The following is a 27,315-nucleotide window of genomic DNA, read 5'->3' as shown; positions in this document are numbered from 1 at the left end:
CTTGGTATTGTGTTTCTTGAATAAGTTGGTGATTTCGTAAATCTTTGGGTTATTAAAGGTGAATTTTACATATCCTTTTTCTTTTTCTGAATGCTGTTTAAGTTTAATTTGTTGTTGGTATTTGCATTTAGTGATGATTTTATTGATGAATTTCAAACTGAAACCATTATGTAGAGCCTGTTGACGAATGAAAGAAAGTTCCTTTTTTCTGTCTGTTTCTGTTAGCGGAATTTCAAAGGCTCTGTTGACGAAACTATAATAAGCTGGGTGGAGTGGCCGCGGCTTTGGACCCAAGCTCTGCATTCTGGAGGATAATGGGTTCGAACCCCGTGAGAATTGTTGTCTGTAGTCTGCCTTATTCACTTCCGGGCAAATGCTGGGACAGTTCCTATTTATAGGCTATGGCCAGTTCTTTCCACCACCTTACCCAGTTTTATTTACCATTCATTTCAACTTCATAGCTCCTGAACTGAGGTTGGCACTTGGCCGCAAAATATCACCTCACCTCATCCCCAACCTTGTATCAGAAAATGGGACTAAGGGGTAAATATACATTCCAATACTAGTAACCGGGCGAGTTGGCCGTGCGGCTGTGAGCTTGCATCCAGGAGATAGTGGGTTCGAGCCCCACTCTTGGCAGAACTGAAGATAGTTTTCTGTGGTTTCCCATTTTCACACCAGGCAGATGCTGGGGCTGTACCTTAATCAAGGCCACAGCCGCTTCCTTCCCACTCCTAAACCTTTCCTGTCCCATCGTCGCCATAAGATGTATCTGTGTTGGTGTGATGTAAAACAAAATTGTAAAAAAACAACAATAGTATCAGTAAAAATTTGTCTATAAAAATGCTTCTTCCTTTAAAATAACCTGGCCCAGATGATATAGATGTTGATTCCCATAGGGAGCCTGAAATATTTGTCCTGAATGAATATATTTACCGAGCTCGATAGCTGCAGTCGCTTAAGTGCGGCCAGTATCCAGTAGTCGGGAGATAGTGGGTTCGAGCTCCACTGTCGGCAGCCCTGAAGATGGCTTTCCGTGGTTTCCCATTTTCACACCAGGCAAATGCCGGGGCTGTACCTTAATTAAGGCCACGGCCGCTTCCTTCCAATTCCTAGGCCTTTTCTATCTCATCGTCGCCATAAGACCTATCTGTGTCGGTGCGACGTAAAGCAAAAAAAAAAAAAGAATATATTTGTGGTAGCAATATAGTTGGTCCGTTGTTGAACATTATCAATTTTCTGCAGTAGCCGTGCAACTTGGTAGGTGTGCTATTTACCAACTGATAAGACCAAATTAGCACGCTGGGGCGAAACACTGGCAGCCAGGAATAAGTTAGCTGGAAAATTTTTAATGTCTAACGGACCAACTAGGGATTGGTGTTATAACCTAGCGCTCATGGCAGTGAAAAGGTTATGCAGTAAGAACTCTAGGGGTAGACCAAGACAGGTAAGAGTAGATGTAGTAGTTTAAAATGAAACCGGTAGCATGGAGAGCTGCATTAAACAAGTTTACGGTGACATGACCCAGACAGTACTGAATTTATGCGTGTATAGGCCCCACTTTTCATGTTAGAATTCTGAGACAAAAAACTGGTATGAGGCTTATACTTTGAACAAAGAAAAGCATGCAAGTATAGATAGATAGATCAAAGTAAAGAAAAGCATTTCAACAGATACAACAAAACCTTGACCTCTTGTTTTGCACAAATATTCTAGCAGCTTCGTTTCCACGCGAGGGTATTGTGCTTCTTTACTCCGAAAGGCCTGTCTGTTTCTAAGTTTTTTTTCAAGAGGTGTCTTCTGATTCATCCAACGACAAAAATTCTTAGGATCAGTATCTTATTTCTGTCTTGCCTCTCTTTTACCATTTTTTTTTTCCTGCTTATTCCTCCAATTTGAACGTTACTGGGTGAGTTGGCTGCGCAGTTAGGAGCGCACAGCTGTGAGCTTGCATCCGGGACACAGTGGCTTCGAACCTCACTGTCGGCACCCCTGAAGATGGTTTTCTGTGGTTTCCTATTTTCACACCAGGCAAATGCTGGGGCTCTACCTTAATTAAGGCCACAGCCGCTTCCTTCCCATTCCTAGGCCTTTCCTGTCCCATCGTCGCCATCAGAACTATCTGTGTCGGTGTGACGTTAAGCAACTAGCAAAAGAAAAATAAATAAATTGAACTTTGCTGTATTACTTGTTTGTACTTGACCCATGTTCAACCTTCACACTTCCAAAAACCTCAGTAAACTATGGCAAAATCTGTCGGGCAGATTATCTTTTTTTTCTTCCTTTTTTCAAAATATTGTCTCTCAAAACTATGGTGGGGCCTGTACTCACGTAAATATGGTATCATCTCAGAAGTAGGCAGGCGGCTTTTGAGGAAGTAGAGCAAGTTGGAAAAACGTTTGGGTCAGTGACACTTAAAAGTGAATTAACTCGCCATGCGTGCTTAAGAATTCAATTTTCTACAAAGAGGTTTGTATGCATTTTCCTCCTAACTCTAAAAGTCTTTAAGGAAAATCAGATAAAATCCAAAATAAAAAAGTAAACTATTAGCCATATATACAAGATTTGAAATTAAATTTCAACCCAGGATGGAACAGAATTCTGACCTGAGCATTCTGGGCAGGAAGCCACTGAGCTAATCACACTGATAGTCCATTATATTTTACTGTAGATAGGCAGAACATTTTGAAGATCCCTGAAGGGTTGGCATGTGAAACCTATACTTTTGAATACCTACTTTCTGAACATGACAATGCTAATGGGTTGCAATGTTTCAGCAATGCACGTGTTGAAGGAACAGAAATTGATCGATTTGGCTAGTGCTTATGGACCAGGCATCTTTCATGTTACTGGCTATTGCCTTCTGCAACCTGTGTATTCTGCATGTGGTCTGCATTGCATCAAGTTTGTGAACCACTAAAAGATAAATATGAGTCTTAGTAAAATGGAAGTAGAAGAGTTCACTAGATTATTACATTTTGTATTAGACAATTACTTCTCGTTTAACAATAGAATTTATAAACAGAATGGATTAGCAATGGGTGACCCGGGTATCCTTGCCGACATATTCATGGATTCAATGGAACAACGAGATAATAGCAAAAATTAAAGGTATGATTTATGGTTGAGATATGTAGATGATACAATTGTAATTACAAACAAAGATGTCACTAATAGTCAAGAAGTTCTAGACAAGTTAAATGAAATCGAACCCAATTTGAAATTCACAAAAGAGGACGAAGTCGATAACTCGTTCAATTTTCTAGATGTTATGCATAAGGATAACACTCTTGATTTCCAAATCTTTAGAAAGCCGATACAATCATCTACAACTATAAACAATTCCTTATTACACCCGAATTCACATAAGCAAGCATCTTTTCACAGTCAAATATACAGAGCACTTAGAATTCCTCTATCTCCCAAGAATTTGAAGACAGAGTTGAATTATATTAGGAATCTTGCTAAACACAATGGTTTCAAAATAGGAATGATCAATAGACTGATCAATAAAATTAAGAATAGGTTATCCATGAATCTGATACCAGACAAAACCAAAAAGAATGAGTATGCTACATTTACTTATAACAATCCAGCTATACACCAGATTACTAACACATTCATAAAACAATTTTAATACAGCTTTTAGAACTACTAAAACTAACCAATCCATATTCTTTAATCATAAAAGAGTTAATTATGACAAAAATCGTTATTTGGGATCGGGAGTATACAGACTCAAATGTACACAGTGTAATTTTTCATATGTTGGTCAAACTGGGAGAAGCTTTATGACAAGATACATGGAACATGTTAATGCGGAAAAACATAGAAAATACTCAGTGATGAGTTTGCATGTGAGGGAGACTGGTCACTAATTTGAATCCATCGAGAAAGATCTTGCGATAATTAGAAATATAGAAAAAGGAAGAATGTTGATCAAACTAGAAAATTTATAAATCTATTTAGACCAGACGTATAATAAAGATCAGAATATTAATGACATCACGGTCAGCAAAAGCATGTTACATGAATTAACGCCTAAATTATTAAAGACAGTTAGTTCAAATAAAGTTAGGATACCTAATATATTTAATTCTTTATACTCTAATACTCCACCCATACCTACAGACAGTAGGCCTAATTCCAACAAATTTTATAACTCCGCCCCTTTGTCAGCCTCGTCACAGTTAACTTCACCCATCCTCTCCTCCATTCCTTCCCCTCCAAGTTCACCACCGCCTCTGCAACACAGTTACAATATGAGACCCAGAGCCAACAGAAGGGCGGTTACTAACACAACAGTAGATGACAAGTAACAACTTACAACAAACACGCAAGTCCTCATCTATTATAAGCAATGTTAAAAGAGTTCTCTCCTTGTGTTCACCATTTTAAGACTTCCTTTCCTTCTCTTACAGTGAACATTATTGCACAATCTACTGGCATTTCTCGACAAAGGTCTCTGACAATATTTCCTACCTGTACAAAGGGCCACTTCTTCGATAATTCAACAGATGTTTCAGTTTCGCCTTTACGTATATCTACCTTTGAACATACGTTTTTGTGCTTATGTTTACGCGCTCATTTTGTTGGCAATATATGCATTATCACATTGGGGAATCCACAAACTTTTTTATTTGAACCATTTTAATTAGACTACGTATTTTTAATGGAGGAAGTTTAGTATGTTCATTGACAGTGTTCCATTAACATGTTTTTATTAATATATCAATATTCACATTATATTACCAAATTTTAGTAACTAGCTAATCTTTTAGTTTCTATTTGCAATATTATATGTGCTTTTGAAGATTATTTAGGCTGAAGATGCCCTAGATTAAGGGCAAAACGTGTCCCATATAAGTGTTATTGTGTTTGTGTAACCACTTTAAGTGGAAATAAAGTATTGAATAGGTGGATTAATGAACACCTTTATTATTTTTGAATACAAACTTAGTGACTGGTGGACACTGAAGAAAGAAAACATTGGAATATTGAAATTTAATGTTGATTATTATAAATATTTACATTTGAATTGGCACCATTTTTAACAAAATTAATGCACCTTTTTGAGCCAAATTTTGCACCTGATATTCCTAGCTCTGGTAACAATGAACATCTTTCAACTTGCAATATTTCTCTCGTTTACCGGTACAGTATTAACGCAATATTCACCGAGCTTGATAGCTGCAGTCGCTTATCTAGTATGACGTAAAAACCATTGAAGGTATTTTTTAATCCATCTATTCAGTACTTTTTTCATTACTTAAAATATTGGTACACTTAATGTGAAAATGGAATACATTTGATAAAATCATGATAAAATGTCCATGGAGCACTGTCTATGGTCATTCTAAAATCATTTGGTCGAAGACTATAACTTCTTATATATATTTTGAAGTTCTAATAAAATGGTTCAATTACATTTGCTGTTATTTCTCCTAATGTGATGTACTTACATTTTTCTCGCCTTTATTGTATTATATCAGCAGGTGAAGCGTCTCCTCCGACTGCTGATCCAGCACAGAATTCTAACGTTGATATTGAAGATAATGTTACATCTGTGATAACAACTGGAACTCAGGAGGGTGATAGATCTCCAGTCAGGATGTCTCGACGGAGGACACGAACCTGTAAAGGTAATAGCTTTCATTTTCTTCTCTTGATTTCAGCTTTCACTTCTTAGTAATAATAATAATAATCTAGGCTGCCTGCACATCAATTTTGATTTGTTTTTAGTCTAGCAGATGACTATGGTGAAAGTCAACTCAAGAGCTGAGGAAAAGTATCCTTCTGCGTGTGAGCACCTCCCCTGTTTCTCCTTCCCGTCTCGGTTCTCTTTCTCCGCCACAACCAGCTTATTATTAATGTCGTGCTTCTATCTGACAAATATTTCATTCTCAAATAGTGTAGCATCAAAAGAAATTACTTTCTTTCACATCAGTATATACTTTGATTACTTACCATACCTATTTATTCCTTTATTGATCAGTGTACACAATAATAATTATTAAATAATGCTGTGTGGTCCACCTTTTTCAATACTATATTATGCAATATTATTGAATTACATTACTAAACTAGGGACTAGTTTCAGCCTTGGCTGGCCATCATCGGCCTTAATGTAATACATCTAATAACTAAACAAATGTAGTTTTCATGTCAACTGTGTGTTTATACATTTGTTTAGTTATTAGATGTATTACATTAAAGCTGAAGATGCCCAGCCGAGGCCGAAACTAGTCCCTAGTTTAGTACTGTAATTCAATAATATTGCATAATATAGTATTGAAAAAGGTGGACCATACAACATTATTTAATAATTATTATTGTGAATACAGTTCAATATGGATCAAAACCATTAAGTTTATATCCTATGATCATGTACAACCTACAGATTACTGATTAATACTGAGGCAAGAGAAGCAAGATTTATTTCTATTTCACAATGCAATTTGTGTGAGGCACACGGGGGCTTAAAACGAAAAGTAGGACGACATAAGTATACGATTCCACTCTCGTGCAGCGACTGTCGGTGGCAGTTTCCCACAGTTCAACAAGCTGAAAACCCACCTGTGAGTTTACAGCAATGTTGCAAATACTGTAGTCTCGTCATTCAGAAGGTACAAACGAACTCATGATCCCCTCATGACAACATTTCTGCAGGTAGAGAATATAATATAAAGCACAAATTATTATTATTATTATTATTATTTCGAGTACGCTGAGGATTCTATACCCATACCGTGTGAAGGCCCTTCCTGTTTTACTTACAGCGAGTTCGAACTGAGCTGCCACATAGGCCTACTGACGAACAGCCAAACGTACAAACGCTTTCTGTCGCGTAAACCTGGCTTGCAGCTTAGTTGAGTTATGTTTTGTTTCACTTTCCTTATCACCTTGATTGCTTGTTTACATAACGTAGACACTTTCTTAAAACTAAATTTTCAACGATGTCGTCAGACTCTCACGACATATATAAACATTCACAGGACAGTATATACGATATGGTACCAGAGGAAAAGATACAAATTCCTTTAAATTCTGCGCGAGCTGCCTAAACACTGTACGTAGAAACGCCGGTCAGCTGCGCAGTTTTTTTTTAACACTTCTTCCACAGTCCACAGTGAATACTCATCTCATAGGCTACTGTAAACGTTCAAAACAATTTGTTTTTTGACTCCTATTTAATTCCCCCCCTACACATTTTTATTAGCTTTTAAAGTATTTCACAGGTGACTCAAGCGTCACAGCATCACCCACATGTTGCTCACAGCTGGCAGCCAGTATTGCAACAGTTTTCTTGGATCAATCTTCAACGCCGTAAAAATTATGCGAACTAAACAGCAATGAAATGAACCCGAACAAAGCTTATGAGTACACAATGCAATAAGATATCAAGCTTATTTTAAATAATTATTCATTTTGCCACACACCACCTAGAACAATAACTATTCACAGTCATCTACGTATGAAATATAAGAGTTGGTAATGAACCTGAATAACATACAACTTGTGAAATATTTTCCATACTTTTACAGGTCAACAATTTTTAATTGGTCAAGTCAGTTCACCAGAATATCTAAGCAAACTGAAGGAAGCTCCTAACTGCAGCAACAAGCAACAAACATAGGAACTATTTACCGCTGCGGAAGCCTCTTCACTGACCAGAAGTCTGGCTAACATCAAAGGGACCGCTTAAGTCTTGATTTGACTCTCAGTGTAGTAAATTGGTTCTCATTTGGTTGATTTGTGACTTGCCTTTTAGTTAATTTTGTTGGGCAACACCAAATGTGTTACCAGAGATCTTTTATGTGCTGACATCGTACGATATGGAGTGCCGAATGGACTATTTTCAGGCCTTCAAAAATACAACTACCTCTGCTGTGTTCGAGCCTGTGTTCTTGGGATTCAAAGGCAGACACTATGTCACCGATCTATAATGATAATGGTATTAATGGTATGACCTCAGCTATCTAGTAACATGCCTTTTGAAATGGTACCTTCCAGGCATGTTCCAATTCTGCAGCTGTCTAGCAGTGAAAAAGTTAATTTCTATTTTGTAGATAGTTAAAGCATTGTCAATATAGCTTCATTAAATTTCTGCCTCAGGAGTGAAAGTGGTACAAACAGTTGTTATAAATGAGTTTGTGCTTACTTACTATAATTCTTTTCGATCATTTGGGGCATAATCATAATGGAAATGACTGTTCATTGTATATTTTTGTTTAGTTCAGAATGATGCACGAAGCATTGGACTAACTTTATTAGTGTAATGTGGAAAAAAATTTCATCATCATCATCATCCCACTCCAGTCGCCCGGGTGTGGTTAACAAGCCACCTCTATTCCTTTCTGTCCTTCCACTTTTCCTGCTCCATTACTTCTGCCACATCCAATCCAGCTTCTCTAATGTCCTTCCAAATCTGATCCATCCACCTTCTTCTCGTTTTCCAACTGGTCTCTTTCCCTTAACTTCTCTTTCCAATTCCCTTCTTGATATCCGTTCCTTTCCCATTCTTTTTACATGTCCGAACCATCTCATCGTGCTTTCTCTATATTCTCTACGAACGGTTCTACATTTAGCTCTTCTTTGATTTTAATATTTTGAATTCTATCTCTTGTCTTTTTAACCAATGTTCTGAAAAATTTCATTTCTAGTGCTTGGATCTTCCTATCTTGTCTCTTATTAGTGACCAGCGTTTCTAGTCTGTATGTTACAATTGGTATGAAATACTGTTTATATAATCTTAATTTTGTTCTCTTGGGTACTTTGTCATCCCATAAAAGCTCTCTGACTTGATGAAAAAATGTCCGAGGACATAATTATTTGTTGGACGTAACTGTTAATGACCAATCTGCCTGTGGACAAGAAATTGAAGAACAAACGTTTGTCAAAAAGAAGATGTTTGAGAAGGTAGGGGATGAAACGTGTTGGACAAAACTTTGTGGAAGCTGAGAAAAGCCATCGATTTTCTTTCCTCTTTTTGTCATGTCTTTCCATCAAATGAACTGCAGTTGATTAATCTCATGTTCACCGTTCCCTGTTGACACCAGTATTGTATAATAACCTTGAATGGAAATAATTCTGGTTACACCTTATTCTTTTCTGATCAGACTTTTAAAATATTGCAATTATTATTATTATTATTATTATTATTATTATTATTATTATTATTATTATTATTATTATTATTATTCTTTCGTTTCACCCTCTGTGGGGTACATTCAATCAATCATTTCTCTGTGTATTGTTCTTTTCTTAGTGTCCAGTATTTCTTCATTCTTTCCAATCTTTGTTTTCTCTCATCATTCGAGATAATAGGTTTGGTTTTGAATGTAGATTTGTCTTGGAACCTTATATTTTCATCTTTAGTTATTACTTGAGCTGTTCGATAGAATAATGAATTTTCTGTAATTTTCATTTTTTTTTTTTTTTTTTTGCAAATTGCAGACTTTTTGTATGTTTCATCCTTATTATAGGACTTCTTCGGCCAATACATAATGACAAAAATAATTGATACATGATTAAGGTAAATGTTAAAAATATGGGACATTGCTCATAAAAAATACCATACTATTTGCTCGTTCATTAACCCTTCGCAGGCAGTGATGTTTTATGTCTGCTGGTGAAGGGTGAATTACGGAAAAAAAGTAATTTATTGTAAATGCTGCTTTTCATCTTCGTTTTGCCTCATGACTGAGGCGTCGTGACTATCATAATATTCAGCCATCTAGCCTATGAACCATACTCTGCCATTCTTCCCTATCTAAAGCTTTCAGTGTGGTTGCTCTGAGAGAACTCTGTAGGGGGCCGTTCACCATGTCAATCCATCGCGTTGGTACTTGTCCTTGTTGTCTGGTTCCCTGAACTTTGCCCTCAACAATCAGCTTTTGAAGACTACCATCTCGGCGCATTATATGTCCAAAGTAGCGTACGATCTGCTGAGAGACCTTACACGATAGACAAACTTTTATCTGATTGAAATAATAACATTAGGTGGTCTAATAAATAACTTAATGTTATTATTTCAATCAAATATCATCAATACGGACCAGAAATGATATTTATTACATGTAAACTTTTATCTGAAGTTGGTTCAGGAGTAATGTGTTCGTGCGATGATCTGCCCAAGGAATCCTTAACATTTTCCTCCAGCACCACATTTCAAAGCTTTCTATCTGTTCATGATCACATTAGAGGATGGTCCACGTCTGTGCGCCATACAAGAAGACTGAGAAGACTAGAGATTTAATGAGCTTCTTTTTTTGAATTGATGGCGATGTTATTATCTTTTCAGATCTTCCGCAGACGGATCATTGCTATCTTTGCTATTTCAATTCTTAGCTTTATTTCATCTTTGGAACCAACAGAATTGGATAGTAAGGAGCCTAGATATACATACTGATGTACAACTTCACACCCTCCAATCTTCTGTTTAATATGTGGACTACTGTTGTTCTTACGATCAACAATCATGACTGGTTTTCTGTTGATTTAGGCGTAATCCAATTTCTAGGCTTGCTTCCTCTACTCTCTTGATCGACTCTGTGAACTCCTCTTCAGATGATGCTATCAAGGTGGTGTCCTAAATTAGGCATTCATGTATAAAGATAGTGTATTCCAGATTTTGCTGAATTTCAGCACTGATCTGCTCCAGAAACAAACTTGCAAAAACTTGCTACCGCAAAAATGGCACAAGTATCATTGAACTATTTTATCCGTATAATGTAGTATGTCAAATTGTTATTGTATGTTTATTACTAGGGAGTGGATTTTTATGTGCTAAAAATGTGAAAATTATTTATTTTTTATGTGCTGAAAAACTTAAAAATGTGTGATAAATTAAAATTATTTTCCTTTAAATATCACATAACTACTCGCGCTGAAGAAGTAAATAAGGATAACATTTTGTATTAGAATATGGTGCTACCAAACGTGCTCCTTAAGGCAAATTGGTGCCTGTGTATGGAAACGTCCAGTATTGTATATTTTTGATATGCCAGAGTAGATATTATGAATGGTTATGGTACCAGTTCGTACTCACCCATCACACGCTGGATTATTAGTTGCTGGAAGTAGTGTCAGAATTGCAGTGAACAATAAAGGTCATCTCCAAATTGTCCATCACAAATGCATGCCGATTATCTCTAAAGAATGCCTTATACTGCAAAAACGATTGCTCCACATCACAAGAAGTCAGACATGCATAGTTAAAGAGTGGAATGTCACCAACACTAACACCATCAATTTCGCCAACATGAGCACCCTCTAATACATTAGAACTTTGGCACATTGTTTAAAATCCTCTGTTTTTCCTGAACAAATTTTGATATTTGACCTTTAACTGTCCCTGTATCTGCGAAGCCGGGAGTGAATCTAATTTATTTTCTACAGCGCACACTTCCTTCACTGTTTCGGACAACAGGTTAGTGGATTTTTCAAGTATGTCTACAGTTTTACACATGAAGCTTTGATAGGCAGATATAAAAGCCATGTCATTTTTCAAAGAGTTGTCTTTCAGTGTCTCTTGAAGAATCTCAATTGACGATGCGTCATTTTTATCTAGTGCATTCACAATGGATGTAAAACTTTTGAAATTGTCTGTGTAGTATACCACAGTGCTAAGCCAGGTACCCCACTGCATAACAGTAGGCAGAGGAGGAAGCGCAAAATTTGGGTTTTTCTCTTTAAACAGATCGATTCTTGAGGGTGCATTTATGAAGACTTTCTTGCCATTAGACACAAATTTATCCACTTGAGGATACTGCGCCCGCACAGTCTCGCATAACCTTCGTAGAGCATGAAAAGCGCTAGTTACGTGTATCGTTTTCAGAAAGCTCACAGAAAGGCCTCCGGCTGTATTTTTCATGTAAGCTGCAGTATCAGTAAGGAAAACCAATACATGGTCGTTTTTATACCTTTTGGCCAAAGTAAGTGCATGGCTTCATTGAATAACCTAGCTACAGTGACATGGTTTGCAGCAAGCATTTCTTTACACGCAAGCAAATAAGAATGTTCACAAGCAGTTTTGTCATTCTTCAACACACAATCTACAACATTTCCTACTTTTCAGCCACTTGAATCAGTGGTTTCATCAATGCTCACCCACAGTTTTTCACTATCACATACTGCCCGAATTCTCTGTAAAGTTTCTTTGTAACATTTTGGGATATAGTTTTTCCTTAATGTGGATTCGTCTGGAGGCTCAGAATTAAATGTACTTTGTTAGGTAATTTCTGAGTCCCAGATTATTTACTTTGCCAAGAGGAATGTCGATGCAAACAAATGCTCTGCACACATCTAAATATTACTGGGAATATTTAGTTGGGCCTGCATTTGAAGTAGCTGGTTCAGTTATTAGTAATTGTTGCGAAGGCACACGCGGAGCAGCTGCAGTATGCTTATTTCCAGACAAATGCTGGGTTACTTGAGAACGTTGATCTGCACTTACTGTTTTACCACATGGTTGGCAAAATAATACTTTTCCATTGGTAGTGAAAATGCTTTTAAATTCCACTACATATTATTGAAGACGTGACCTTGTACTTGACTTCTCTTTTGGCATTATTTTGCAGGTTACGACACACACATTTACGGTGAATCACTGTTTCAATAAAAAGAATAGCAGCGGACACTGAAGGAAATATTTCTTAGAAGTCCATACAAAATCACACAACCACGGGAATGATATATGGACCCGAACAGCTAACCTTACTCTTAGGAGTGATGAAATCCCACTACCTAATGGTGGGACAATATTCTTCCCAGTCTCCCAAGTCGTAACGGTATTACGTCATCTTATCTCTCCGTGATTGCCTTTCGCTGATATTCTATAAACAAAACCCGAGTGGGCTGACTCATAAAAACGAGTTGGAATGACATTGTGCAAGGAAACATCTTGTGCAGCAAATTAAATCGCTGTCTAAATGTAACGACGTAGCCAGTGACCAGTAAGTTTTAGAACTTCTGGAGGGAAGTCTATAAATAGTCGAAACATTGAGATACATGATGTTAAATACACTGTTAAAAACAATACCGTAATTGTAAAATGAATATATGAGCATTATTTTATAACACAGAAGCATTTTAAATTTTAATGATTAAAAAATATTGCCGATTTATGTGCTTATTATAGATTATCTTAAAATATGTATTTACATTTAAAAATGTGTGTTTTTATGTGAAATAAGATTAAGTTTATACACTTGGGGATGCACAATAGGAACTTTGTAACTTGGGTTAAAACTTACGCAAAAAAAATATGTAATTACATAAAAACCAGCTCCCTATTTATTACTGTAATATCAGTTCACTAACTAAATACAACAAGAGAGACAAATAATAATAATCCTGAATTTTGCAATCACCGTAATCATTGTTCACTGAATAAATACAACATGAGACACCACAGTAATAATGATGATGATGATGATAATAATAATAATAATAATAATCCTAAGCACAACAACAATAAATGCTTTCATATCTGAAACACTTGGGGGAGACCATGATGCACTTCTTGCCCTGTTAGTCAGGGGTGTTGCTTTCTTCTTATTTGTGTTTCCCTGAATAAAAATTCATTCCTAATTATCTCAAAAATCTCATCATCAAAGAAAAAATTAAAATACTCTGGTGGATCAGTATTTTGATCAAAATGTGATGGTAATATAGGCCCCCATTGAATATTGTATATTGGAATCAAAATTACGCCAGTCCAGGCCGCGCTGGGTCTGTATAATCACTTGTGTCGCTCTTGCATTCACCACCAGTGCCTGAAGAAATCTCTGGAGATTGACCTTCACTGTCGCTAAATGACAATTCTGAAACTTCGCTGCCACTTCAACTATCTCATCATTTGTGATTAGTTTCCTTTTAACTATTTTGCTAAAATCACAAGGAAAAAATGTACCACAATATTCCGCAATTGCACACGGTCAACAGACTCGGCTGGTAACTCACAAAGAAATGTGCCTTATATAATCATAATGCCACCATCCAGCTTTAAAATGTTTGGAAGTACAGCTCATGTCATCTCTTGACTATTCGTGTAACTATTTGAACTGAGAGAGCTTTTAACATTTTGAAGTATTGTGCAAGCCCATATATGTGCTTCCGCCCGTGATATACCGGGTGAGTTGGCTGTGCGGTTAGGGTCGCGCCTCTGTGATCTTGCATCCGGGAGATAGTGGGTTTAAACCCCACTGGCGGCAGTCCTGAAGATGGTTTTCTGAGTTTCCCCATTTTCACACCAGTCAAATGCTGGTTCTGTACCTTAAGTAAGGCCATGGCTGCTTCCTTCCCATTCCTAGGCCTTTCCAATCCCATCGTCGCCATAAGACCTATCTGTGTCGGTGTAACATAAAACAAATAACAAAAAAGGGTTTGTGATATAGTAAAATGGAAGCTACAAATAGACATCTAACCCATATCATGGGTAACTCATATATGGGTTTCAGCCTGGGTTAGGTTAAAACAGATGATCACTAGAATATCATCCACATAAAATAGTCTTCTTAGACATACATACATACATTATCATTATAGACTGTTATGCCTTTCAGCGTTCTGTCTGCAAGCCTCTGTGAATTTACTAAATGTCGCCACAATCCTCGATTTGCAACTAGTGTTGTGGCCTCATTTAGTTCTATACCTCTTATCTTTAAATCGTTAGAAACCGAGTCTAACCATCGTCGTCTTGGTCTACCTCTACTTCTCTTACCCTCCACAACAGAGTCCATTATTCTTCTAGGTAACCTATCCTCCTCCATTCGCCTCACATGACCCCACCACCGAAGCCGGTTTATGCGTACAGCTTCATCCATCGAGTTCATTCCTAAATTAGCCTTTATCTCCTCATTCCGAGTACCCTCATGCCATTGTTCCCACCTGTTTGTACCAGCAATCATTCTTGCTACTTTCATGTCTGTTACTTCTAACTTATGAATAAGATATCCTGAGTCCACCCAGCTTTCGCTCCCGTAAAGCAAAGTTGGTCTGAAAACAGACCGATGTAAAGATAGTTTCGTCTGGGAGCTGACTTCCTTTTTACAGAATACAGTCGATCGTAGCTGCGAGCTCACTGCATTAGCTTTACGCCACCTTGATTCAATCTCACTTACTATATTACCATCCTGGGAGAACACACAACCTAAGTACTTGAAATTATCGACCTGTTCTAGCTTTGTATCACCAATCTGACATTCAATTCTGTTGAATTTCTTACCTACTGACATCAATTTAGTCTTTGATAGGCTAATTTTCATACCATACTCATTGCACCTATTTTCAAGTTCCACGATATTAGACTGTAGGCTTTCGGCACAATCTGCCATTAAGACCAAGTCGTCAGCATAGGCCAGACTGCTTACTACATTTCCACCTAATTGAATCCCTCCCTGCCATTTTATACCTTTCAGCAGATGATCCATGTAAACTACAAACAGCAAACGTGAAAGATTACAGCCTTGTCTAACCCCTGTAAGTACCCTGAACCAAGAACTCATTCTGCCATCAATTCTCACTGAAGCCCAATTGTCAACATAAATGCCTTTGATTGCTTTTAATAATCTGCCTTTAATTCCGTAGTCCCCCAGTATGGCGAACATCTTTTCCCTCGGTACCCTGTCATATGCTTTCTCTAGATCTACAAAACATAAACACAACTGCCTATTCCTCTCGTAGCATTTTTCAATTACCTGGCGCATACTGAAAATCTGATTCTGACAGCCTCTTTGTGGTCTGAAACCACACTGGTTTTCATCCAACTTCCTTTCAACGACTGATCGCACCCTCCCTTCCAAGATGCCAGTGAATACTTTGCCTGGTATACTAATCAGTGAGATGTGGAGGAGTTTTCCCCTAGAAGGTTTGATGAGACCCTTGTGTAGGAAATGACACATAAATTCATCAGCTGCTGCCTTGCAGTGAGGTAGGGGACTGCCAAAGGCTAAGGGAGAATACCCCTGACAGAAAATCCCCAGCAGTGTTAGGCTTAGCAAGTCAACTGAAGGGTTATATTGATTGCTTTCAACTACAAAACGAGCCTTGGAACGCAAAGAAAATACCGGATAGACACGTCTTCTCAAACATCTGCAACGTATGATGACCGTAAGGCTGATGTTCAAGTACGATGTTCTGAGAAGAAGCCCAAAAGAAAGAGTCCTAAACACAGAATTGGAACATCAAATATCCTGACCCTGACTGGCAGAAGCGAGGAGCTGATAGATATGATGGAAAGGAGGAACCTCTGTATTCTTGGCCTGAGTGAGGCAAAGTGGAAGGGAAGAGGAACAAAAAAGCTAAGAAAAGGATACTAACTACATTGGAATGGAAATAAAACAGAAGCCAAAAATGGTGTAGGTTTTATATTAAGAGAGGACATTGATGTCATCAGTGAGGTAATATATGTTAATGAAAGAATTATTAAGTTGAACATCTCTCTGAACAAGAGTGTGCTGACAGTAGTCCAGGTGTATGCCCCACAGACTGGCTGTAACGAAGAGGAAAAAGAACAATTCCGAACTGATTTAGAAGGAGCTATAGAAAGAGAGGAAAATATCATAATAATGGGAGATCTAAATGCTCAAGTTGGATCAGAGAGGCGTGGATATGAAAATGTACTAGGCCCACATGGTTATGGAGACAGGAACCCAGAAGGAGAAAGTCTTCTAGATGTATGTGTAAGGAATGGCTTGAGAATAAACAACATTTGGTTTCAGAAGCAGCTAAGTCATAAACTAACAAGATACAGTTGGAATGGAGATACTAAAACTCTGATAGATTATTTTATATCTGACAATGAAGCAGGAAAGACCATATGTGATGTCAGAGTTATACCAAGTGAAAGCCTAGACAGTGACCACAGACTTCTCCTCGCAACAATAAAGCACATTGAAATTTATAGACCTCAGAAATACAGGAAACCAAAAATTAAGACATGGGAGCTAAAGAAGACAGAGAAACAAGTTGAATACACAAAAAAAGTGACCAATAAATTACCATCAGATGCATTACAAGAAGGCAACATCGAGTGGACTAGATTCAAAGAAAGCATTGTCGGAGCTGCATTAGAAGTTTGTGGTAAAACTAATAGCAAAATGAAGGGAAAAGAAACTCCTTGGTGGAACGATCGGGTGAAGATTGCTGTGAAAGTGAAAAATGAAACCAGGAAAGCCAGAGACAAAGAAATGCAAAAAGGAAGTCAAAGGAACGAATCTAGAGTAAACGAACTGCAGCAGAAATACAGAGATCAGAAGTTACAAGTAAAGAAAATTGTGGCCGAAGAAAAACAGAAAGCTTGGACTGATTTCACAGATAAACTAGAGCAAGACAGCAAAGCTAATTCTAAACTACTTTACCGAACAATACGAAATATAAGAAGAGACAATGAATACATAACAGCAATAGAGGAACCAGATGGTAACATAGTTAGGGAGGAGACAAAAATAAGGAAGATCATGAAATCCTATTTTGATAATTTATACAACAGTACTGGGAAAGACTCCAATGATGTAACCATGCAGGTCAGTTTAAGCTGCAATGATGAGCCTGACCAAGAGAGTCCGCCAACATGGAAAGAAGTAGAGACGGCCCTTAATAGTATGCCCAAAGAAAGATCTACAGGATTTGATGAAGTCAGTGCAGATATGATCAAAGCAACTGGTGCAATAGGAATACAGTGGCTTCATAGAGTAATTAATGCAATATGGAAGGATGGGAAAGTCCCAGATGATTGGAAAAAGGGAATAATAATACCTCTCTTCAAAAAAGGAAGCCGGAAGAAATGTAGCAATTATAGAGGGATCACTTTATTGTCTCATGGTTTGAAAATATTTGAGAAAATACTTGAAAAAAGGCTAAGGAAAATAATAGAACAACAGCTACAGGAAGAACAATATGGATTCAGAGAACACCGATCAACTACCGATCTCATATTTGCACTTAGAATACTGTTAGAAAAGCATTGGGAGAAGGACAAAGACTTAACACTAGTGTTTTTGGATCTCGAAAAAGCATTTGATAGTGTTCCAAGGAAGACTGTATGGGAATGTTTAAGAAAGAAGAATGTACCCAAAGGGCTTATCCAGAAAGTTAAAATGCTTTACAAAGACTGCTGCAGTTGCGTACAGATAGGAAACGGTAATTCTGATTGGTTCCAAACCACTAAAGGAGTGCAACAAGGCAGTACCCTTTCACCATTACTTTTTATCAGTCATGGATGAAGTCATGAAAGAAATTAAGCAGAAGAACAATATGGACATCAATGCATTTGCAGATGATGTAGTAATTTGGGTAAATACAGAGAAGGAAGTCCAAGAGAGGCTGAACACCTGGAATGAACATTTGAAAGCACACGGATTAACAATAAATAAATCAAAAACTGTTACTATGTCTGTCAACAGGCAGAAGAAGAAAGGAAAAATAATGCTGGAAGGTACACAACTGGAAACAGTAGACCAATATAAATATCTTGGGTGCATAATTTCAAGTGATAACAGAATATAGCATGAGATTAACAAACACATTCAAAAATCAGCTCAGTTTTACCATCAAGTTCGGAACCTCCCCTGGAACGAACAAGTTCCCTTAAGATCAAAGCAGATTCTATTCCAATCATACTTCACCCCCATAATAACATATGGCCTAGAAACCTGCACAACAACCCAACAAGTGGACAGCAAACTACAAGCCGCAGAAATGGAGTTCCCACGAACTATGGTACAGAAGACAAAAAGGGACAGGGTAAGGAATGAAAGAATAAGGGAGCAAGCTGGTGTGTACCCATCCCTGAATGAAAAAGTGACAAGGGCCCGTTTGAAATGGTTTGGCCATGTCAAACGAATGGACGATGGAAGGACAGCAAAACAATGGCTACACACAGTCGTGGCCGGAAAACGACCGGTAGGAAGACCTAGGAAGAGGTGGCTGGACCAAGTGAAAGAGGACATAGGAACAAGAGGAATCAGCTGGGATGTCGTCTTGAGAGAAGAGTGGTACATGGACAGACAGAAGTGGAGAGTGCTCGTAAACCACACCCGGGCAACTGGAGTGGAAAACTGATGATGATGATGACTAATCAGTGAGATACCTCGATAGTTGTTGCAATCCTTCCTGTTCCCTTGCTTATAGATAGGGGCAATTACTGCTTTTGCCCAATCTAAAGGTACCTTACCAACACTCCACGCTAATTTTACTACTCTATGAAGCCATTTCATCCCTGCCTTCACACTATACTTCACCATTTCAGGTCTAATTTCATCTATTCCTGCTGCCTATGACAATGGAGTTTATTTACCATCCTTTCCACTTCCTCAAGCATAATTTCACCAACATCATTTTCCTCCTCCCCTTGAGCTTCGTTGTTCACAACACCACCTGGATGATTTCCTTTTACATTGAGAAGATGTTCAAAATATTCCCTCCACCTCTTCAGTGATTCCCTGTGATCTATTATGAGTTCACCTGAATTACTCAAAACTGTTCATTTCCCTTTTCCCTCCCTTCCTAAGATTCTTTATTACTGTCCAGAAAGGTTTCCCTGCTGCTTGACCTAGCCTTTCCAGGTTGTTACCAAAATCTTCCCATGACTTCTTTTTGGATTCAACAATTATTTGTTTCGCTCTGTTTCTTTCATCTACATACAACTCCCTACCTGCCTCGGCCCTTGTTTGGAGCTGTTTCTTATAAGCCTTCTTTTTACGTTTACAAGCTGCTCTCACTTCATCATTCCACCAAGATGTTCGCCTTTACCCATCTTTACACACAGTTATTCCAAGGCATTCCCTGGCTGTTTCTACTACAGCATCCCTGTATGCCACCCATTCAGTTTCTATATCCTGAACCTGCTTAATGTCTACTGTTCGAAACTTCTCACTAATCATATCCATGTACCTCCGTCTAATTTCCTCGTCCTGGAGATTTTCTACCCTTATTCGTTTGCAGACAGATTTCACTTTCTCTACCTTAGGCCTAAAGATACTTAGTTCACTACAGATCAGATAGTGGTCTGTATCATCGAAAAATCCCCGGAAAACTTGTACATTCCTAACAGATTTCCTGAATTCGAAGTCTGTTAAGATATAGTCTATTATGGATCTGGTACCCCTAGCCTCCCATGTGTAGCGGTGAATAGCCTTATGCTTGAAGAATGTATTCGTAACAGCTAAACCCATAGTAGCACAGAAGTCCAGCAAACGCTTCCCATTCCCATTAGCTTCCATATCTTCCCCACATTTACCAATCACCCTTTCGTATCCTTCAGTTCTATTCCCAACTCTTGCATTGAAATTGCTCATTAGCACTATTCTATCCTTGCTGTTTACCCTGACTACGATGTCACTCATTGCTTCATAAAACTTGTCAACTTCATCCTCATCTGCACCCTCACATGGTGAATACACGGACACAGTTCTAGTACTAATTCCTCCAACTGACAAATCTACCCACATCATTCGCTCATTTACGTGCCTAACAGAAACTATGTTGCGTGCAATGGTATTCCTGATAAAGAGCCCTACCCCAGACTCTGCCCTTCCCTTTCTAACACCCGTCAAGTAGACTTTATAATCTCCTATCTCTTCCTCATTATCTCCCCTTACCCGAATATCACTTACTCCTAGCACATCCAGATGCATCATCTTTGCTGACTCAGCCAGTTCTGCTTTCTTTCTTCCATAAGCCCCATTAATATTGATAGCCCCCCATCGAATTCCATTTCGTTCGCCAAGTTGTTTCCAAGGAGTCCGTCGCCTGTCAAATGGGAGTGGGACTCTGTTACTCCCATAGGTCTGAGGCTTGCTTAAAATGTTCTGAGCTCGGTCGATTCATGAAGCAAGGGACTGCCCTACTTGCACATAGTCCAAGTGAGGATCTCTCCTCTAACGGGTTATGGACCTCCGGTGGATTGTATAGTCCTAGCCACCTGAGCACAAGGAGGGCCAGGACTCAGAATATGTCCAAGATGCCCACTCCCATTCCATAGCAACTGGTATCCCGACTCTCAGGACCACTTACTAGGCCACTCAGACGTTGCCCATGGTTCACGAACTAGGACGTGACTACAGTAACCCACAAACATGAACCACTTCCCAATAAAATATTGATTGGATGAATTAACTTGTACATTAATACCAAAACAGTATTTATTATCCTCCTAAGTCAATAGAATAACATCATCTTATAAGATGAGTGTTAATTAAACATGTTTCAACTTGCAATGCGTCATCTTCAGTAAAACACCTTGAATTATAATGACATTAGGATTAAAATGATGGAATGTAATTAAAAAAGTGCTTAAAGTTCATGATATACCGGGCGAATTGGCCATGCTGTTAGGGTCGCCCAGCTGTGAGCTTGCGTCCGGGAGATAGTGGATTCAAACCCCACTGGCAGCAGCCTCGGAGATGGTTTTCCTTGGTTTCCCCATTTTCACACCAGGGAAATGCTGGGGCTGTACCTTAATTAAGGCCATGGCCGTTTCCTTCCCACTCCTAGCCCTTTCCTATCCTGTCGTCGTAAGACCTATCTGTGTCAGTGCGACGTACAGCAAATTACAAACCATTATTCTCATCGTTGTTCCGTAGTGAAAACAGCTATATCACTAAGTTTACACAAGGAATATTTTATTACACCGTCTATTCAATACAATTCATTCCACTGTTGCGTGGTCAAATGAACATAGAAACTACCCGATTTTTAAGGTATACGTTTCACCCATCTTTTGTAGGGAATGGTCAGCCTTATTTAATCCTAAAAACAAAATTTGGTCTGAAGACCTTATCAGATTTACATAAATTGTATTAACGAACTCTTAATAGTATTGACACTGTGGATTCATTAAATTTACATTACAAAGATATTAGATTAAACAAGAATTTTGGGTCATATTATTTCTTAAAAATAATTCATGTCTGACTCTGAAATGGATCCTTTTCATAAAAAGCTTGAATAATATGTAATGCATGGGGACCAGAATCGAACCCAAGGGTTCAATGGATAGGAATATTATGGTAAAATGTATATGTTGAAGTGGAGATCTGTTTTTAAAATACATTAAGAGTTAAAAATACGTCGTCAAATTGAAGGTGATACGGATTAAGATAGTAATATTCACAATTTGTCGGCCCAAAATTTGGAAACATTTGTGCTGTTAAGAGCTATCAGAGTTGAATAAAGAGATGGGGACAAAGGGCAGTTCATCAGGTGCTGTGTGGTTGGGTGTTCACCACAGTCACCCAAACACTGTCGCTCTTGCAGGAAACCGCATTTCTTTAGGTTCTCCTTGGATCTCCTATTCCCTACTCATAGCCTGTTTAACAATTGCCATGGGTCCAAAATTACTCATGGCAAAGGGGCGGTTTCTCTTCAAGTTTCACACATGCATCATATGGTCTGGTAATTATAGTGCCGTAGGTCAGCACGGGTCTTTTTGGATATGCAGTTGAATGTGCTGATGTGGGGAGGAAACTACTCCTGAACCTAAGCTGAGTTGATGGCATGGGGTGTCCATGTAGAGGATGTACTGAAGGGATGGAGTGTCGTTTCTTCTCACGTCACAACCTCGACAAATTTGCAGCTACATCACGATTGTCGGCTATTTCCTCAGTGGAGTTCAGCATAGGTGTAGGGATTGATTTTAGATAGCCTATGATCAGTTGTCATGTTTCGTTGGGAGCAACGATGGCCTTCACATGGATGAATTTATACCATGCAGAGTTGATATATTCCCTAGCCGAGAAGCAAAGTACCGTATTTACTCGTGTATTAGACCCCCTCGCGTATTAGACTCCCCCCCCGCCCCGGCTTTTCGAGGTGAAGAAATTGAAAACATTAATCTCGCATATAAGATCCCCCAACGTAATTTGTCAGAGAAGAACAACGATTCCGTTTCGAAGTGGGTACAAGTCTTGTTGCAACTCTGATGACGTTGCACAAATTTGTGAATAGTTTTGTCCGTTCGACCTATGCAATGAAAACGCGTCGAATCCATGCGGTACATCTGTCTTTCGTAGTTAAGAAATGTCCGCCTCTGTAGCGTAGGTCTACCGCAGCTCTGATGACGTCGCACAAATAGGTGAATAGGCCTAGCTTCGTATCCGACCCGTGCATTGCAAGCATGCATCAGTCATGCTATATATCTGTGTTTTTTAGTTAATAATGTCCGCCAGCGTAATGGTTAGCACAATTAGTTGCTGTTCTTGGCGGTCTGACTTCGATTCCCGGTACCGTACTGCCAGAGATTTACGAATGGCAGGAAGGTTGATATGAGGTAAAAGCGGTACATGTAACTCCCCTCCACTGGGGGTGTGTCTAAAAAGAGCTGTACCACCTCGGGATGAGGAAACGAGTTTACTTTAGTTGAGAAATATTCGCGCATTCGCGGTTATTGCTATGTATACAGCAGGCAAGATCATTAACAAAGTGGTTGTTTAATATCTTTTAACTCGGGCCAATATAGGTATATATTTGGAGAGAAGTAAGTTTAAAACTTGATAAAAGCTATCCAATTAAAAGAATTGTTTTACTCGCCAATGTACCTAACAAATAATAATAATAATAATAATAATAATAATAATAATAATAATAATAATAATAATAATAATAATAATTTTATTATACTTCTAATGATTTTCGGAGATGCCAAACAGAACACACGAGGGTATGCGTTAATAAAAAGAAGAGGCAGCGAACGTACAAAATTAAACATTATGATAATAAATCGCATTACCGCCACACCTGTAAATATTCATAAATGCGGTATATTTTCCTGTTATTTATTTTTATTCTTTCGTCGAGGAACTTTTGGCACCATCAGGGCGGTAATATACCTAACCTAAACAATGTGGTCTGTCTTGTCTCATGGACAGCTGTTTATAAAATATTGATGTGATAAATGTAGAGAACAACCATGAAATGTACTTAAAAATAGGGGTCTGTGTTTCAACAGCCGCAGTTATCAAAAGAACGTTTCCAGTTACTATGTATTACATTCGGAAGTACAACTCGTAAAATACACTAGTTATCAGCCGATAGTTTGGTACACAGAACACCGGTTTGGCATGTCTTCTACAGACGGCTTTATTCGGAAGGAGTAGCTTCTGCTATATATACACCAACTGTGAATATAAGAGACCATCTCCAAAAACCATTTGGGAATAGATTCACACTGTTTAGACTTATAGTCGGGAACAAAATGATTTTTAAAAGGTTCAAAAAGACGGGACCTCGTATGTTGTCGATTGCAGTGCATGGTTCAAAGAGAATGAAGCATGGCTGACGCGACTGACGAGATGGCAGTGAAGATGACGTCACTCGGAATTCCGACACGCCGGTAGCAGGGCAGGGAAGTTGGCGGCGGAAGGCGGTAATTCAAATGAAAGCAGTGATCAGGTTTACTTTGTGTATGCCTATTGCTGAACTGACAGAAACAAATGACTGGCCATTAAGTTATTTTGTATCAATATTTAATTATATGATAACAGGATACCCTTATCCCTTTGTTCTAAGGGGTCGAGTATGAAGTGAGACGAATCTTCGTAGCCAGTTTTTACAGCCGTATACCCTTCCTGACGACAACCTCACTAGAGGAATTAATGAGATGTAACGAATGACGTAATATGAGTAACTAAAACAGACTTTTATGTGTACCATAGGTCTAAAAGTTCTGTTCACCATTTGTCTTTTTATGTTTAGAAATACTGCCTTCCGACGAAAATAGCCAGTATAACTTAAATAATTCTAAGTTTGTTAAATAGTATAGAATGTTTACACGTACAATTTATAGCTCTTTATAGCCTAGAAGTAATGTGTTTGCTGCACAAAATTTTGAGGTTATTGCATATTGGACTCCCCTTTATTGTTTTTGGCTGTAAAAGTGGGAAAAAGGGGGATCTAATACGCGAGTAAATATGGTAATTCTGTAGGCTGTAGTTCTTTCTGTTCCTGGATAAGCAGCCCTATCTGATCCTGTCACCTTTCAGAGCAAACTTTTGCGTTCATGTTAGCACAGTGGTACATGCGTGTTAACAAGTGACCTAGAGCGACTTACGGATATTTTAGTTTATTCCTATCTACTTCATATGCAACTTTCGGGAGTTTTCTTTATTTCTCAGGTTTAATGGGTTTAGTTCAGCGAGCTAGAATATAATACATAGAGTGGCTATAGAAAAACTTGATTAGTGCTCCGGGTGGGGGCAAGCTGCACTACGGCCGCCAAGATATAAATGTACCAGCTAATGATAGTAGCTGTCTGAGTAATCTCACATGTGTGTAGAGTTCATCGTTGATAGAAATTAGTTTATAGTTTGGCTTTATTTATTGTAGCATGTTTCGCATGCTTTTGTTCGAGCAGTACAGTGCATCCTATTTCAGGTAAGTTAATTTCTTTTCTATTATTAGAAGGCTACGTGCCTCCATGGCTCAGGCAGCAGCATATCGGCCTATCACCGCTGGGTTCCGTAGTTCAAATCCCGTTTACTCCATGTGAGATTTGTGCTGAACAAAGCAGAGGTGGGACAGCTTTTTCTCTGTGTACTCCGATTTTCCCTGTCATCTTTCATTCCAGCAACTCTCTCCAATATCATTTCATTCCATCTGTGAGTTGTTAATCATTGCCCCAGAGGAGTGCGACAGGCTTTGGCAGCCAGCTCAATACCTATGCTCGCCGCATAGGTCCCTGACCCGGTCACTGACTGGAACACAGATTGTAGGTTTTCATTCATTCATTCATATTAGAAGGCTACGTAGATTGAAAGATCCTCTTTATTTTCACCACTATAACGCACATATTCTCGTGACAGGTTCTCACTAAAAGAAAAGTAGCTAACTAGTCAGTGAGTGAATTAACATGAAGAGAGACAAGTGGTATTCCAAGAAGCAAAATACTCTCTATTCAGAACATTTAAAGAGCATTATATGTGGGTGTCCAACCCTTGTCCTGTATCTCTACGGGGTCGGGTGTTTAGTTAATGACAGGAAACGTTAGATGCACAAGACATTACCAACAATTTAGAATTGCTCTTCTCATCCATACGTAATATGGGAGGAAACGGACCTAATCCCAATGCATAGCAATTCAGATTAGGACACGGGAAGTGTTTACAGGGACAGTTTGACCCATTGACAGAAGTGATGCTTCTCTTATCTGTGTACTACGGTTTCTTCTGATGACAGCAACTCTACTGATTATGATTGCTGTGCTTCAGATTACGAGTAAAACATCAAGTGCTGTACTCTGAAAATTTTGTTGAGTACATAGCAGGAAATGTCATCTGTAAGGTGGGAAAGAAAATTAAAAGCCACGACTCTCTCAAGGTTATGTTTGCTTAGCATTCTGAAGAGAAGAAAGAACTTTTTGCCTAGAAATATATAAAATATAGTCTCTTTATCCAGCTCATGATGTTGTAAAATAGTCACGTGACTGAAAAAGTGTTCAGAAAAATGTCAGTGGCCCCCAAAGATATAACATAAACCGTATGTTAAAGTTACAGACTGAAATTCTCTCTAGTGGGTTTGAACTCCACTGTCGGCAGCCCTGAAGGTGGTTTTCCGTGGTTTCACATTTTAACGCGAGGCCTGTACCTTAATTAAGGCCATGGCTGCTTCCTTTTCTCTCCTAGCCCTTTCCTGTCCCATCATCGCCATAAGATCCATCTGTGTCGGTGCAACATAAAGCCACTTGTAAAAAAACAAAAAAACAAACAGAAATTCTCTTGTCAGTTAGAGGGCAGTTGTTTTACAGTAACGATAATTTATTTACTGAAAGAGTTCAGTAATGACCTATTATGCCAGCTTGACAAAACTTCTCTTAAAGCAGTATTTTAAATTAGACTGCACCACAGACGCAGAGTTATTATGCAAGAACTGCAAGGAATAACCATATGGTAGATGTACACAAGTGAATCAGAGCTAAAAAGTACGTATTGGTTCATGTGAATGAGAGAGATGTTTCGAATCGGGAAATGCGACTATTAACAGGTCAATATAAAATTCAATTTGTTTATTGTAAATTTTATTTCCAGTCTGTTATAAAAATGTTATGTAGAAAGGTTGCTTTTGAAATTGATGACAGTTCATTAAAGTGTGTTTAATTTTCTTGGCTGTTTAGATATGTATCCTAATCCATAATCTTGTACTGTAGGCTTACACTCTTCTGCTTGTTGATAAATTAAAGAGGTGTGGATATCTCCACATCTTTGTGATAAAACAATTATTGATTTAATCATTTTCAACGGTATATCACTTGAAGAAAAAACAAACTCTTACATGTAGTCTTTCATCTGTTTTAACCCCTTCAGTGGCGGGTTCTGGCAG

At 38.4% G+C, this 27,315-nt stretch overlaps 1 protein-coding gene across 1 annotated transcript in view; it reads left to right on the top strand.

Moving 5' to 3' along the window:
• The window catches only part of LOC136884820 (uncharacterized), a 96,329-nt gene that overhangs the window by 15,358 nt on the left and 53,656 nt on the right, over positions 1 to 27,315 (top strand). Inside the window, exon 3 of the mRNA XM_068230019.1 lies at positions 5,493 to 5,642. Within this exon, the coding sequence (XP_068086120.1) occupies positions 5,493 to 5,642 (150 nt within the window). The remainder of the gene's footprint in view (positions 1 to 5,492; positions 5,643 to 27,315) is intronic.

This window comes from Anabrus simplex, chromosome 13, assembly GCF_040414725.1.
Source record: "Anabrus simplex isolate iqAnaSimp1 chromosome 13, ASM4041472v1, whole genome shotgun sequence".
NCBI classification, from domain to species: Eukaryota; Metazoa; Arthropoda; class Insecta; order Orthoptera; family Tettigoniidae; genus Anabrus; species Anabrus simplex.
The sequence above is the reverse complement of the archived record's forward strand: the minus strand, read 5'-3'. Positions and strand labels throughout refer to the sequence as shown.